General features: G+C 41.3%; 2 protein-coding genes across 5 annotated transcripts in view; one reads left to right on the top strand and one right to left on the bottom strand.

The window, feature by feature from the left end:
* rftn1a (raftlin, lipid raft linker 1a) overlaps window positions 1-2957 on the top strand; it is a 29741-nt gene extending 26784 nt beyond the window's left edge. For all 3 annotated transcript variants that reach the window (XM_049602473.1, XM_049602471.1, XM_049602472.1), the window contains one exon: window positions 274-2957. In XM_049602473.1, the coding sequence (XP_049458430.1) occupies window positions 274-687 (414 nt within the window). In that variant the 3' untranslated portion in view covers window positions 688-2957. The remainder of the gene's footprint in view (window positions 1-273) is intronic.
* Window positions 1692-13493, bottom strand: oxnad1 (oxidoreductase NAD-binding domain containing 1). 2 transcript variants are annotated; one of them, XM_049602474.1, is made up of 8 exons: window positions 13359-13487; window positions 12733-12845; window positions 11199-11265; window positions 10882-10985; window positions 7746-7887; window positions 5940-6185; window positions 5641-5749; window positions 1692-5405 (listed from the first exon to the last, which is right to left on the bottom strand). In XM_049602474.1, exons 2-8 carry the CDS (start codon window positions 12837-12839, stop codon window positions 5248-5250), a joined length of 933 nt encoding a protein of 310 aa, XP_049458431.1. In that variant the 5' UTR covers window positions 12840-12845; window positions 13359-13487; the 3' UTR covers window positions 1692-5247. The 2 variants fall into 2 exon arrangements, with proteins under 2 accessions (XP_049458431.1, XP_049458432.1); XM_049602475.1 differs by having other exon boundaries at window positions 1693-5405; window positions 12733-12850; window positions 13359-13493.
* Window positions 13494-16904: the final 3411 nt, after the last annotated feature.

Here is a 16904-nt window from a genome sequence, read left to right as displayed (position 1 = left end):
TGTCACTTGTGTCTGTTGTGCCTTTAGGATACGTGGCTTTATGTCACAGTGGGTGCCATTAAAAAGTTGTGTTGCTAAATATGGGATGTACAGCAAATACAAAACCGTTCCGGAGAAGTCTAATAATAGGCAAAGTGTCGACCTCAAACTGTACAGGAAAGAGGCATCAATGAAAGAGGCTTTGTTGCGGTTTGGCAGGTGTCTGGAGAGATGGAAAGAAAAAGACACGGCACAAAGCGCAAAACTGTCTCAAACGCATCTGTTTGGTTTCAGATGCTGAACCTCAGGGGTCGCAGCAAGGCGAAGAAAAAATCTACTGAGGAGACAGAAGAGGAGCGGGAGAACAGGTCCCCTCTGATGGAGACGGAGATGGACAGGTTGAGAGAAGACACAAAAGAGGAGGAAGAGGAGGCAGAGGGGAGGAAGAGCAGGGACAGCAGAAGGAGCGAAGGTGAAGAGGAGAGGGAAGAGGATGCACGGCATCAAAGGGGCTTCTACTTCTTGTCGGGGAGCAGGGCATCTGTGGGGGAACAGGAAGAGGAAACCGACGTTGACAAGATCCCTCTGTCCGAGCAGGAAGAGTCAGTGCGATGGACAGATGTGTGTCAGAGAGATGACGGAGGGGTCAAGGAGAAGATGAAGACAGAGGAGCGGATCAAACAGCAGCTGTTTTCCGGTGTCTGTTGACACATTGGGCACAAAGCAGGCGAGGGGGAGCTGAGGCCTTTTGAATTACGTTTTGTTGATCTGGAGTTTTAGTTCCTCTGGCAACCCAGGTGTAGTCAGTCATACTGTTGTCATCATGGACTGAAACCTTCGCTTCAGTCTGCTGAGAGCATTAACACTGTCGCCAGTCTTTGAGGTTGTAGCTCCCATATATGGGAAAGTGTTGTGCAGTTTTCTGCTTTGGGTCAGTGTTGCTATTTGATGTATCCTTATATGAAATGAAACTGTACAAGGCTAATAGAGTACAACCTAGAGCAAGCCTCCAGTCCGAGCCTTACAGTGGGTGTTATTTTCATTGTTGTATTTTACTACTTTCTTGTAATTGTTTAAAAGGGAGTACTGATTTCTCTGGGCTACCTGTATTTTTATATGTAAAGTATATAATTTAAGATAGAAACAATAGGGAGAACAAGTGACACAGTAAGTAGTGAGCTGCATTAGAGCCTGACCGATACATCTGCATCAGCCACTTTTAGCTTATCGCAGATATTATTTATGGTTTCGGCTTGAATGATTAACTAAAAAATTGCATTACAGAAAAGCCAAAGATTTAGAAATATTCTTGTTACATACTGTAGTTTCTTCACGAGGGAATATTTTTACATCCAGTGCAGTGAATTTAAAAGACTCTTTCAAAAATGTTTGGTAGAAAAATGAGTATCAGCCAGTTGCTAAGTTATCCAATTTTAAAAATTCTCCGTTGGTATCGGCCAGGCTCTACATCGCACTGAGATTTTAGATAGTTCATTTTATTGGGGCCAAACATTAAAGGGTCAGTTCATGTAAATTACAAACAAAAAAACTATTCTGCCACTGGTTGAATTTAGATAATTTCGGTTTTCTTTAGCCAGGTTTTGAGATATCCATCTCTCTGATTTCTTCACCTCAGTACAATGCATTGAGATATAAGGGAAAAGGACAGTTAGAAAAGGACACTGCTCGAGCTGTTTGCAGCCAATTCTTGTATTAATTCTTGAAATCCTCGACGGTTATTTTAATTTCAGCAGACGCGCTGCTGTGCGTTTCTATTTTTGACGGAGCTGCAGCGTGTTGCACAGAGCAGATGGAGTTTTCCTGCTAACAGGCTCTGCATGAGAAAAATAGATACTTTTTAAATAACTTAAACACAGTCAGACACCTTTGATCCATGTCATTTGTTACTGGACTTTGAACAGTATTAATTTTGTCTGTAGGCGATAGCACAACAAAATAGTAAATAATGACAATACGTACAATTAAAATAGACAAAAAATAAATACAAATTTGACTACATAGCCTACGTATTTAAGGTAGAAGCACAAATGTCAAGAAAAAATGACCAAATCAACAAAATCAAACACCAGGCAGACAAAACGCTCTTCTTCCAAAATGCTCCTGATGTGGTGTGGCACAGTGCGGAGGTCGAAATAAAACCTTGGAGCAGCTGCCCCCAGTGGAAGTGTCTTGTAAAAATAACAATTAGTGAAATTAATCTGCAGATGCTCCAGTTCAAAATGAGCTCAAACTTTTGTATGGATATCAGTTTCGAGCTGTGCAAATGAAGAGTGAGTCATAGAGTGAGTCAGTCATAGACAGTATTAAACAGATTTTTTTAACAGTTGTAAATCACAGCAACCACGAGATGTCGTCGACCATACAGTCATAAATGTGCACACAAGATATTAGGCTGATTGGTCCAATAGTTTGACGGATATGCTGTGGACAGATAGATACACACACTCACACACAACCGAATGCATGTCGTACGTTGTAAGCTTCAGCAGGACAAATGAATGATTGATTGAAAGACAGGATTTTGTTTGTGGTGCTCATTACGTACATAAAATAAACACGACAGTTTCTTGGGAACCATTTCTTCAGTAGAAATCATTTCCCGTGAAAACTGATTACACCGAGGTTGGTTGAGAAACAGGGACGTTGCGATTTAACTTTTTTAAATGCATATTTTCATTGCTGGGACGATCACAAGTTGCCTCCATTGTAATGAGGTGGTTGCAAAAATGTCAGAGGGATATCTCAAATTCAAATGTCTGCTTGATTAGATACGAGAGGCAAGGTGAAATGCTTTTTGTAATTTGGGAGAACTGACCTTCAAAAGGTTTCTTCTTTGAAAAAATGTGTAAATTATAAATCAACTATTTATTATTTCTCGGACCACCTGTGTCTTGTCTAAGTAGTGTGACGTGAGTCTTTATATAAAAGCAGAAGTCAATAAAGTGTCTAAAAACAGATAGACTCAATTTGCTTTATTTCCTCATTTTACCAGCATAAACTCATTTCCTCATATGAGGAAAAAAAAACACACGCAAGAACAACTCGAAAATGAGTCTCAACAGCATAACCCCCGCTGGGAGTCGACGACGAGAAGCTCCCAACCATCTCCGAGGGATGTTCAGTGATCCAAGCCAATCAGAGACCACCCGGAGGTTCCATTACAGTGCACCGTGGGATACTCGCTCCACCCCGGGATGGGAATCGTTTATGGGCATGTGAATGTGTGTGATTGAGTAAAAGCGTATGTGAGATCGGCACTGTGTAGGCATGTAACTGTGTGATTGAGTATAACAGGCAGGGACACTGGCCAGTATGTGGGAGAGTGTTAGCTTTTTTCCATCTATAAATACACTCGGTGTGAAGTTTCGATGTGAGTAAAATGTGGAAAAACAATCACTCCAATGTGTCTCAGTCAAACAACTCTAAAATCTGCAGTTCTGCAAATAACTACCTGAGGTATATATATATATACACATGGTATAACACGTCTTAGATCACATAGTAAAATTAAGCAGAGGTATTTAACACAAGTTTGTGCAGTGTAAAATAACAGTACAGATTGCCATATCCTTGGGACTTGAAAGCAACAGACCTTCAGGGAATTGTGTCACTTTCTTGCTGAGCGTTCCATAAGATGATCAACACCACTTCCTTCCACTGAATATTAAAGACATATTATGCAGAAACTTCTGGGGAAAAAAAACAATATATAGACTCATAATGAAGTCATACCTCAAACATCCTTTATGACCCACCAGAAGTGTGTGGCTGTGTATTCATCTGCAGAGACTCCGCCCTCTGCCGGTATTTTCTCTTTGTCTGTGATGGAGACATTTATGGGCGTGTCAGGTGAGGTCGGAGCAGATGGCAGACTGTATGCAACAGGCATAGAAAAAACGCAAACATAGCAAGCGAAATGGTGAACGAGAGCGAATCTGGGGTTGGCCTTGTACTTTCCAATTCACGGGCGAGGGTGTTTACTGACAGCAACAGACCGAACTTCATAGCATACCTTTAAGCTAAAGCCAGCAGCTAGTTAGCTTAGCATAGCATAAAGACTTGAAAAAGGGGCAAAAAGCTAGCTGCCTGTTTTGCCTGGGTCCACACCTTTTGAATCCACCCACTCAATTGAATTTGAGTTGACTGATTTGTCTGGCATTGTGACATGAAAGCGTTTTCTTCATTCAAATAAAAAACAAACCTATGAGTGCTAGCCAATCAGCGCCATGGGCGGGACTAATGCTGTTGTCAAGCTGTGCGCCAGAACCAATGAGGAGTAATAACAGTAATGGCAAGCACTATAAAAAAGACGGACACTGCTACTGAGCCTGTTCAAAATCAGCTTGTCTTTTCAGTGTTGCCCAACTTCGTATTTTGTTTTTACTTTGCTCTGCTCTAGTCTTAAAAACCCAGCAAAACCAGAATGTTGGCATAGCTACACATCAGTGTGGACTTAAAATGGCGTTATATTCAGGCAGATACATTGGTCTCTAGTGATTGGTGAGGGAAAATCTAATTGTTTATATGTTAAAATGAAAGTTTATTTTGTCAGGATGAAACAAATGCGACACCACGCGGATTTTGTCGTCTTTACAAAGCCAAGTTCTGTGCTGTTTCCAGACTGAGCTATCTAGCTGCTGGCTGTAGCTTCATATTTAGCGAATAGGTGACCTTGTGGCAAGGAAGCATTTCCGAAATGTCAAATTACTGCTTCAAGACATGCTTGCATAGGCAACCGTCATAGCACCTTCATATTTAGGTGAAAAATTGGCTGCACATCACCTACTAATTTGTTGAAGCACAACCTCCATCAAGCAAATAAAAGCGAATGTAAATGAGATCAGATGTGAAGATGTGACAGCTGCGTTATGATGTGTGCATCAGACAGAGTTGCAGATTTGTTGCAATATTCATTAAAGGCAGTGAGCTGAAAAATGTCTGGGTAAAGTTGAGATTTTACAGTCTGCTCAGTCCTCCTTTTTAAGATTATAAGAAATAAAATCATCTCTGCTGTCTTTGTGAGTCAGTTGCTTGTGGTCCCAGCGGCCTTTCGCAGATCAGACACAGGTTGCAGTAGCGGGGATCGGAGGTGGATGTCCTCAAGCACTCATATTAATATCCTTATCACTGGAATATTTTAGTTGCTTTCCATTCTCACCACACCCCCACACATCCCCCCCCCTTAAAGAGCCAAAGAGGAGCACAATCCAGGAGGACAATGCTGTTTCTGGGAACTGGTAAGAGGTTCTACCACCACTTCTCGAAAAGGATCCTGTCTTTCGGGAGGCCTAAGTCCACAAGGGTTTTTGAAAAAGCTTCAATCATGGGTGGGGGCCCACACAGGAAACACAAAGTCCTCTGCGGATCCACATGAGCCCGCAATTCCTCTTCTGTGATTCTCCCACCTGGGAAGACACAAGGGGAGTCAATCAATTAACCAAGACTCAGTGGTGTGGCACCTATTCCTTTCTTGTCTCCCATGTGGGGCTTTGATAGAACCTATTCTATATGACGACAGAGATAAATCAACAAAGACAGACTCTGGTAGAATGTGACAGCTGCTACATCATCCCTGCTAAACAAAGAAAAGAATATGCGTGTAGGTGTGTGTATGTGTGTGTGTGTATGGACATTACTTACAGTTGATAAATGGCTGGAGGTGTGAGTCGACGTCTGTGCTCTGTTGCGTGACGTGGAGGTCACAGGAAAACTTGTCAGGGAACTCCCGACATGCCTCGATGATGGAGCTCTAGGGAACACAGAAGGCAGGCAGAGTTTCTCGTTACACACTGTGTCACACCTGCCCATATTTCCCAGATATGCACATGGACATGGCTGAGTGTGCAGCCAGCAGAGCTGTTCAAGGTTAAAAATCAGCAAAGTTTCAAAAAATTCCTCATAAATATATTCCAAAAGTCAAAAACAATACAAGAACACACCTTGAAGAGCAGTTCCTGAGTGTTCTTGGCACTGTAGCAGAGGTGGGCAGAGCCTATGTTGTAGTCCCGCCCACCAGAGGCGTGGTTGAGCTGCAGCAGATCTGTCGTGTGCAACAGGATCGAGAACAGAGGGTTGATCCCGACGCCACCGGCTACCAGCAGCAAATCTACGGAAGGGTCAGAAGGCGATGGGTCGAAGAAGAAGTCCCCGCCGACACGCATGGCTACCTGGGAGCCTACTGTACACTGAGGGGAGGGAGGTAATAAGGAATTAGCAACAGACTGCGTTGAGCTGGGTAACTCAGACACTTGGGTTACCAACATTTCTATTTGCTCCGCTGATGAAACACCTTTTGAAATAAATACCATGAAAAATACAGCATCACTTTAACTACATCGAAGACGAGCCTCGGGAAGCAGACACTTTTAGATCAGCATGCATACACACAGCAAACCTCAGCTATGCTATGGGTGAAAGTGATTTCACAAGTTGTGCAGAGAAGGTCTTTTGAAGTCAAAAGGAGCAGTAAATACGCCTTCATCTGCTTTTGCACACGCACGCACGCACGCACACACACGCACACACACACACACACAATAACGCTCACATTCTTAATCTGCTGTTGTGGTCCCTACACTATTCCTGCCTCACAGAGTGGAGTCGGAACGCAATATCAAACAAATGGATCATCAAACGATCCCAGAGCAGAGAGCTGTAAGTCTCAGAATGCTCAAACACATCTCACTGCTTTCTGATACTTATTTACACAAAGCGTTGTAGCTCAAAGCTATTTATTAGGACCCATCATCAAACACAGACGCTGCAAACAAACACGCAGTACAGAAATGGAAGGGGAAGGTAAGTAGGGAGGAAGCATTGTTCATATTCGCACGACTGCTGGCACACACTGGATTAGTAAAAAAGATACTTTTGGAGCATGAAATACAACGCTGTGCACCAAGAATGTCACATTTTTTCCATTATATCATCGAATAAATAAACATGATGAAGCGAGCAGAGACTTAACCAACTTCACAAATCTTTTTATATTTTTACTATCTTTATTTATGTATTCACAGTCCACACAACCTTTAATTACCCCATTGGCCTGCTCCACACACTTACACAACAACTTCTCTTGAGTTTTCAGCCTCACTATCACAATTCTGCGTCACAACTACCACACAGGCAATTTTCAAATTTGCCGACTCACTTTAACGAACCCTTGACAGCAATTACACATGATTGAAAAACATCAGGGGTTATGTGGCTAACAGCACCTAACAGAAAATTATGAAACAGATTATGACTCGAGTGGTTAAATGAACTTAACGTTCAATTGGGAGTGTATCACAGGTTTTTAATTTAACTTTATAGTACGGGTAAGCGCCCAATGCTTCTGCAGGGCTGGAAATAAATAAATAAATCTGAAAATATCTGACTTGCCATTTTCCTTTTCAAGCTTCACTTTTAGAAGAACCCGTGGCGTGATGTGGCGGCAGTCTCCATTTTCTAACTCTATAACACCCTAACCATTTCTCAACACCCTGATCGCTCCACTCGTTCTCTTTCTGCATCTCTTTTCTTTTCACCATCTCCCTCATGCATACACTCGCAATGTAATCTTCCAAACCATTTCACAGCCGTGGGGATGACCAACATTTACTTTTCTAGAATATTCTAACTCACAGGCAGCAATCTTTCCAGGTAACTTTCAGTCATTTCCTGTGAAAATTACCACTCACTGTAATTTCCAGAAATGTCATAATATGTCATGCTTGATCACACTTCTCTGCCGCACTCACCATGGTGTGGACCCAGTGTGCTGGGGGGTGTTTGGTGTATTTGACGGCCAGTTCAATGACGCCTTCCCTCTGCAGCAAACCTGGACTGGAGCACATGGAGAAACCTCCCACCTTCTCCACGCCGGGGATGAAAAAATCCACCCTGCACACACACAATGCCACAAAACACAATGAATAAATTAATAAATTTGTCAAGTAATTTATTGTTTAAGTGTCGGGGATGGCAACTGATAAGACTGTATTGATAGTTTGTATTGAAGTATCGATGGTTTTACTTAACTTTACCATGACGATCCTAAATCTAACCGTGGATGTGTTGTTTCAACATCATTATATTGACTTAAATGTATTAGGCCCTGTTTCCACCTGGTATTAACATGCATCCTAGGTGATCAGATGACAAGTGGACAACTTTAAGTACAGCTGTGAATGCACCAAATGCGTCCTCTATGTGTCTTGAGATAGATTGTTAAGACCACATTCAAAATGGGGCCTGGGCCGCATGTGGCCACATTATTTCAGCAGTGTGTAAACTAACGTGTCCTGGACCACCCACTTAGCTGACGTCCTTGCTTATCTGTCGCCCCATTGTAAAGAAAACGTTTTGTTGGTGCCGTTGCACAACAGGCACAGAGCTGAAGGACTGTCTCTGGAACCGCTGTTCAACACGGACACCGAAACAGCTTGACTCTGTTGTTAAAACCCGTTAATAACCTTCAAATGATTAAAATATCTTTATTTGTTTAGCCTATTAATCTAATCTATGCACATAGCATCAACAGAGGGGCCGAGGGAGGGAAGGAGCGAGAGATACTTTGTCAGCGTTATACACATCTTGTAAATGAAATGTCTGTGTTGTTGCTGCATTTTTTAAACACATCTGTTGCCTGCATCCAAGCGCTATCTCCGTGTCACACATTAGACTACAACTACCACGAAGAACAGTGATGTGCTGTGATCCACCTCACACACAAACCAGCAAACAAACGCTCACTTGACACAATCAAGCAGCTCTGTCTCTGACACATGCAGCACTGGATTACAGATGTGCTACTGTGGTAATTTCATTCATCTCACATACTGATTTAGCGTCGCACGTGCAATATAAAGACCGATGTCGCACTGTAGACTAATTAACAGACAGATTAAACAGTGGAGCAGCTCTGTGTTTCTCTTAGTGCTGCTGGAGAGCTTGTGAGTGAATGAGTTGGGTGCAGAGTGTGAGAGAGGAGAGATGCATACTGGTATGCGTTAACTTGACCCTATATCGATAAACAATAGCCTGTTCAGAAACCAAGCAGAGCAAAACCAAACCAGATGGAAAGTTGCCTGATAGTTTATACATAGTACAGCGTCCCAGTCCAACACCCAACGTGGTCGCACCTGTCCATCAACAAGCACAGCAGAGCACCCCCAGAGGAAAACAGCAATGCTTCACAGTTGGGCTAATGTTCCAACCAACACAATGACCCACTGTTACACTAGAGAGAGACACTGACTCCAAAACCCTCAGAGGCATCATAAATATGGATCGGCTGTGAAGACGCACACATATGTTCCGCCCACCTCCTTCTTCTCCTCCTCCTCCTCTCCCACCTGGAGACGAACAACTTCACAGTCCTTTTTCTCAGAAACACTGAAACTCAAGGATTTCCATCTATTTACATTCATTATCAGTTGCTGCGGGGCAACTGGCTGCCGGTTTTATATCTCACCACCGCCCACCTACAGTATGGGCTCGTGTGCATATACTGCATGTGCAGGGTACTAATTAACATTGGCAACACTGACCGACAGACGCAGAAAAGAAAAAGTCTGTCTTCCTAGAATAAGTACTTAACATGCTATCAGGATTATAAGAGTCACCTGAAGTTAGCTTGAAAACTAAACTGTTTCCAAATGTGACGCACCAGTCAAAAAGAAGCCACTGTGTTTCAAGAACCTTTCAAGATTGAGTTACAAGTGTTCATGCAATCCAGTGCAAACAGCAGCTTACCCTCACAAAGCTATGAGCAAACTTGAGCTCAACCTCATTTGAGAAAGAGCTCTAATAATTCAAAGGTTTTGATCCTTTCCTTTTGCTAATGTGATATATTTCTTGAGTCATCTTACATGCTGACTGTGATGTAGGATTGTAGACTAATGTTAACGGGAAAAGTTTTGTGAGAAAAGAAAACCACCAGCCCAACTGTTGGACAAATCACACACAATGCCACCACCTTGTGGTGACTGTGAACACTGCAGGCACTGTGAATGGACACCAGAGGGATGTTTCACACTCAGGCAGTAACCAGGACATATTTGGCAGGATGTGCTTGTTTCTGTTTCGTGATTAAAGTGTTACTATGGTAACTTCTGCTTTGAGATTAAGTCGGCCAATGGGAAGGACTGGGGGGTTCTCTCCAAAAAAATGTTGGGTTACTGGGGTAACCCTGGCTTTCTAGAACTGAATCAAGTATCCCACTATGACAGGTACCTTCTGGCGTGACCAATAACGGAAGCTCTACTGCTACCACATCTGTCAGGAGACATATCAATCATCTAAATTGCACAGGGTGGCAGGCTGCTCCTCGATTAAAACCACCCATGGATCCTAAAACAGTATTCTCAAGCACAGACCATCACGGAGTTATGCCTCTATGAACTAGTCAAGTTGTAGTTACAGCTTACATCCATGTCTGTCCAGACTCAAGTGTAGCCATGACAGTAGGCAACGCTTCAAATATGGATGCTGCTGCAAAGAGGCTACATATTTTAAAACATGGATGCTTTACACAATTTTTTACCCCGGCATCACAGAAGATCTGTACAATCAGCACATTTTTAAGGTGGGCACCCAAGATTAGCGTCACCAAGCAGCACAGGGACGTAAAAACGCATCTAAGCCATAGGAGCTTTCTCACGTCTCTGAGTCTCTTTAATCATCGCGTCCTGAGCTAAAATTTAAAGACGACCTAAGAACATGTGGCATTAGCTGTCAAAGCCAAAGCCTGTTGATTCAACAGCTGAGCCTCTCAACAATGCAGTTTAGCTAAAACATCACCTCTTTTGTGTCACAACACAATATGACAATGTTCATTAACCTGACAAAAAATGTTTAATGAGTTATGAAAAGTTAACACGAGTATCTACTCACCACTGTCCTGCTTTGAAGCTGAAGTCAGGATGGACAGCTAATCTTAAACGCTTCACAGTCTCTGACTCGTTTATGATGCCACATACTTGAGCTGGATACAGAGCCTGTGATACAGCCAGGCGAGTACACAATAAATGTGTACACACAAACACACACACACACACACACACACACACAGGAACAGAGCAGAGTAGAGCTAAGGAGTGGGTTAAAAATCTTAGGATTGGCTGTTCAATGACTGTCAAAAAGTGGCACAGGTAATGGAAACAGTCGACTGAGTCAAGATTAATGCATTCAACTGTAAAATATCAACTTACATTTTGTCTGTAGTTGTTCGCCGTTCTCTCTAAATGGTCCATTTGCCTTTTGGAGGACATGTTTCTTCTAGGAAAAAAAGAAGCCGTTTCTGTCATTTGCCTTGTCAAATATTTCCTAACGCTGCAAATGAAAAGCTACAAAAGAGCCATGTAAAGTGGACTTTGCCCTGAAGCAAGCATCAATAAACTTAAAGGGCCAGTTCACCTATATTACAACCCACACCTATCTGTGTCCATACAGATAGTTTTGGTTTTATGTGGCTAAGGTTTGAGATGTTGGCAAAACCATCTGTGGCTACATGGTGTTAAGTGTAAGTGACCCTTTATGTTAAAGCACACACACAAATATTTCCCTGAGAAATGTCAAATTTTGGTTCCTTTGCTGTTGGTCTTCACAGATCATCAGAACTGAGTAGCCAGGACAGCACATTACAATAAACAGAGCCAGTGTTGTGCCAAAATCTGTGACCCTTTCCACTCTGTGATCTAAACAGGTTGTAAGTTGTATTGTCATTGCATAAATGTTTTACCATATTTTGTCAGATTCTTTTTTTATCATAGGTCACAGAATTTGGTGACCCATCACATTCTATGAACTGAGAGGAGATTTTGTGGAACTTTGCTTCTGCAAATGGATTTTTTAAATCATACTTAAAGGTTTCCCTTGGTATTTTTCAACCTGGACCATTTTCCCCATGTTTTTGTGTCTGTTGCCCTTTTTCCACCAAAATTAGTGTGTCTGCAGGCTTTTTAAAGGCAGAAAAATACATTTAAAATTGCTGATAGACTGTTTTTTCCAATGGCCATTAGACAAGTAGTGTCTGTCTTTGTTTTGTTTTTTTTCCTGCATGCATGGAGTCAGGGAAGATGTTACAGTGGTTACTTCTTTTTTACATCTCTACTTACTCAGTCTCTGTCCAAAACAATTTTTTTATCATTTCAGATTGTTATAAGTGTCTGAAATCTCTCTTTCCCTTTTATTTTAAATTTAATGGCTGCCCTTACCTACAGTATTTGAGCTGGAGTATACGTCTAGAGAGATTTCAGAGCGAGATTTCTCCTCAGGCAATTCATTGACACAATAACAAACAGACCGGATCAAGCAAAAGGTAGAGAGACACTCGAAAAACGTATAACAGTCTGAGCCTGCCTGTGGCAAAAATATCGACTTGTGATGGACAAACAATTGCCTTATCTGGTAACACTTTCTCTCAATACTTGACTAATTATAAAAAATGTCGTTCCCATTTGTCACTTAGACACAAGAACATGGGATGATAGGATCCAGGTAGGAAAAAAGTTACACTTTACCTGAATTTCACACATATTTCATTAAGCTGGACTGCTGGGAACTGTCTAATTTTGTGACACCAGAATATTATTTCTTATGAAGAAGTGTTGACCAAATATTGTCAGATGAGGAGTCTCAATTTGTATCTAATATCTGAATATTATAGGGTCACAATTTTGGCCAGCAGCTCCAGATCAGAATCTGATGGGTCACAGATTTGAACAGTTAAGTGATGACACTGACCTGATGGTGGAGCTGGGGCCCAGCAGCCGGCAGCAGAGGAGACCCGCGGCGGGACACGGCAGGCTGAAGCTTCGGCCAGCGGAGGAAAAGATACAGGGGACGCTCATGGCGACCTGAGCTGACACCAGAGAAAAGCAAATAAAACATCTGGCACCAGCTGTCACTTAGCATCACATATGTTAGCAATGACACTTCATACATTCACCTTCTTCTTCTAGTGTTTAACTGATAAATGTAAAACGTCACCCCTGTGGTTGAGACGACACCACACTCTAAAGACACAGAATAATCTAGTAACTGTAACATACCACGTCAGGTAAATTCCACCCAACTGACGTTACATCACATAACGTGCCCCAGGTCCTCAGTATAACCGACAATACTCGCTGTCACACACCATGGTGTCTTCTGAAGGTCGAATATAACAGGAACAAGAGGCAGACTGTTCCTAAAAAGGCTAGATATTAATGTGAGTATTTTAACTGGAGTTTGGCGTGACCGCTTTGGTCATGCTGGTGGTTAGCTCGCTAGCTAAAGATGCTAGCTAGGCAATGCCGGTTGGTTGTTATTTGACACAGACACGTAATAAAGCGGTAAAGACCGAGCTGCTGAGCTCCTTTTCTTACCGAGATAAGATGAAACTTTGTTTATGTCAAGTGATATTCATATTCCTCTTCAGTATCTTCAGGATAACCTTGGTTATGTCATAATTACATGACACTACAGATGTCTTCTTCTTCTTCTTCTTTGAGATGTACTGCAGCCGGCGTCTTCTTCTGCTACATCAGAACCAGGTAGTCAATGTGTCTCAGCAGCGCCCTCTTCTGGGCGGTCGGCGCATTGCAGCATGGACCAGACCCATCACTTTGCTACCATATTGTTCAAGATAGGTGTGCCTAAAATTCCATACACAAAAATAATCTTTCAGATGCTGAATTAACTATACACAAAAAAAATATTCATAGCTACAAACAGGGATGATTAAATATGATTTCAGTTGGACTTAAATAGGGCAGACAGGGGTGGTTGGAACACTTTTTGTCTCAGCACCTGTAACTGGATTTTTGTGTTAGAGCTTTCAAATTTTTGCCCAGCATACCCTTAAGTCTCCACTACAAATAGCAACCTTTTCAACCTCTCCAACTATATCTCCAGAATTCATTAACTGATGTTGAATGCAAGCAGTGTCATTACTACAACCTGCCCCACTACAGCAGTAGGTTGTAACAATAAGAGAGGAATTTAGAATTACACAATAACAGAAAATACACAAAAAAACTGATACATACACTAATAACCAATTCCTACTGAAGTCTAACTCACTAACCTGTACCTGTCAGATGCTTAGTACCTCACGTGGAGTCCAAAATATAAGTCAATCAACCAGTTGAGACATTGTTCTGCTGCTCACTGAAGACTTTTTGACTTCTGTGTGTCAGGTCAGCTGGTGTGATCCTCTTTCTCTGATGTGTTGTATTTATTTATTTATTCTCGCAGTATCTTCTCAGTGTCACATGGCAGATAGAGTAATCTTTGGGGACAGACCTTACTGTCTTTCCCTGCCTCAAGCACACTCCTATCAGTTTTTCCTTTCACCAACTCTCATAACATGCTGAAAAAATGAGTGAGATAGATAAAGATAAAAAATAGTTTAGTTGTTATTGGGGTTAGTTGTAACACTTTAAAAAGGTGTCAACTGTTTATGTCATTGAAGGTTGATACTTAAGCTGCCACTTGTGAAGGGTTATCATGTTAAAATATCATCTAGAGAAACAGAACTTTACAAAATAGGAGCTTTTCTTTTGACTCTCTGAACTGGCCAGGTGGATGAAGTCATAGACGCAAACACAATGTCATTAACTCCGAGCATAAAGGGCTTTCTACACATTTTGTTGACTTTTTTTTCTATTCTTAATTTCTTTTCCCCATTTGTTGCATTTAATAAATATGTGTGTCATGAGATAGAATTTTAAGTTGATGTTTTGCTGCACTGGGAGCCAATGAAGTGATTGAAGTACTGAACTTATTTGTGCAGATAAATGGACTAATGACGCACACATTCTACACAAGCACAGTGAAACTTGGGGATGTCGCAGAAGTATGTTTACACCAGTAGGTGGCAGAAACAGCTGCTTGAAATTGTGTCAGTTCATCAGGAAACAAATTATAGATGACTGTCATTCTTTTTATAAACACGTATAGTTGGTACAAGCCTAGTTTATACTTAATGTGGGGAGCACAATCATTCTTGCACTGATTTATTTAGTAGGTAATTAAAAAAAGATGTACCACTTTTCACAGCATATCCTCCTGAGACCCTGAGTCCTCATATGAGGACGTCACATTTTGGGCTTAACTGACCTTATACATCATTTTACTTAACTTAGGCCTGTTGTCCTCATTTGTGGACACCTTTTTTGTGCCATAGTGGTAGTAAGAGCACAATACACTAATCCATGTAAAAACAAGATGGCAGCCATCTCTGCCAAGTCAGTCTACAGCCGATCCTGACACAAAAGTGGACAAGATCCAAAATCTGATCACATTTTATGGTTGAAACTTGTTAACTTATGGTTAATAATGTTTGTAGTTCGATACGGCAACAATTTGGACAATTTTAGCAAGAGTAACAAACTGTTAATTAGGAACTACTCGTTTGAAGACATTGGGACTTTATTATCATCTCATGTGAGGACATTGGGATCAAATAGAAATATTAAAATGGAAATATATGTAAAAAGTGGTTTTGTCAGCACTGGCAACCAATGTAAGCTTTTCATTTGACTAGTCATCTCCAAGCCTGTGATGAAACAATATTGTGCCCTGAAGTATGAAAACAGATAAATGAGATTTGTCTCCATCTGGTGGTTAAATAACAGAAAGTGTGCTGATTTTAAGAAGCTGCTTGACCCCAGAACTTTTCCCAGGGCGTTACTTTGGTCAGATTTTTTTTTTTTTTTTTAAAAAGGCATAGATATTTTCACTGCTACACTGACACACTTTTTTATTTGTCATTGCTTTACTATTGATTCACTATTTCTTGTTTTGGAGATAAAGCGTAGACCAAAGTTTAAACTTAGACTTGCTGTGACTGTAGCTCAAGCAAGTAAATACTGCGTAAAAGATGCAACACTGCATTAGAGTGTCAGATTGAGTCTCAAGCTCTAGGCTTACTTTTTAAGATGCTCTTAAAGTGCTGGTATAATGTCATTCTTCAAACCCAATCTGACTTTGTTTTACTTTCTGTAGCTTACAGTTAAATTTTATAGCTTCAATTATGTATTAGAACACAAGTTTTCACCCTATCTATTGAAAACAATGTTTTATCTAATATTAAAACTATTTAATGGGATTGTTGGTAGAATTTGGATGATGAAGAGGATTAAACAAGTCCACAAATATGGCAAGGCCCCAGTATCTGATGCAGGTTACAAGGAAATGTTAGCACTTGAAAAATAGTAGTGCAATAATGGCAAGTCTCCAAGGTAAAGTCTGAACAGGCCAGTTTAGCTTTGGGACTTTTGGTTTGAAGGTACAATAGAGTAAGGTAGTTTCCTATTAGTCATATGGTGTGGGTTACGGTCAGGACATAGGTGGATTTGGAGACAATGGGCCCCTGCGCACAGACATACAAAAGGCCCCAGCACCTCTCTTATACAGGACCAAGACATGCAGACTTTGTGATGGTTTTGTTTCTTCCTTTGTTGTTGTTGTTTTGTGTTTTTCTGTAGTCATTATGCTTCTTTTTGTGGTGCTGTAACCTGTGACCCAGATGTCTTTGCCTTTTCATTGACTCTTAAAACCCTTTTTAACCAGAGATTACACTATAGGGCCGCTGTAAAGTCCCCTCTTTATGTTTCCTTTGCATTGTTACACAGATTCAAATGACGGCATCATTTTGTTCCGGTGTGTGATGATAGACTGCATCCTGGCATTGCTGAATCAAAAGAGGCATGACGGCCGTGACATGTAATACAACAGCATCAGCCTCTATTGTCACAAAAAACAGCAGCACTTTATAAACAATACCAACAGCAAAACATGGCAGTAACAATCATTTACCATCTCTGTTACATGGCAGCTGATCTTGTCCTCTACTCAGAGGGTAAAGAACTTCAGAATTTTATTATTTTCCCAATTTTCGGACATTTACAACTACTATAGTTCTTCTT

The sequence above is a fragment of the Epinephelus fuscoguttatus genome, linkage group LG17, assembly GCF_011397635.1.
Source record: "Epinephelus fuscoguttatus linkage group LG17, E.fuscoguttatus.final_Chr_v1".
Taxonomy (NCBI): domain Eukaryota; kingdom Metazoa; phylum Chordata; class Actinopteri; order Perciformes; family Serranidae; genus Epinephelus; species Epinephelus fuscoguttatus.
Note: the sequence above shows the minus strand (reverse complement) of the source record. Positions and strands in the feature narration are given on the sequence as shown.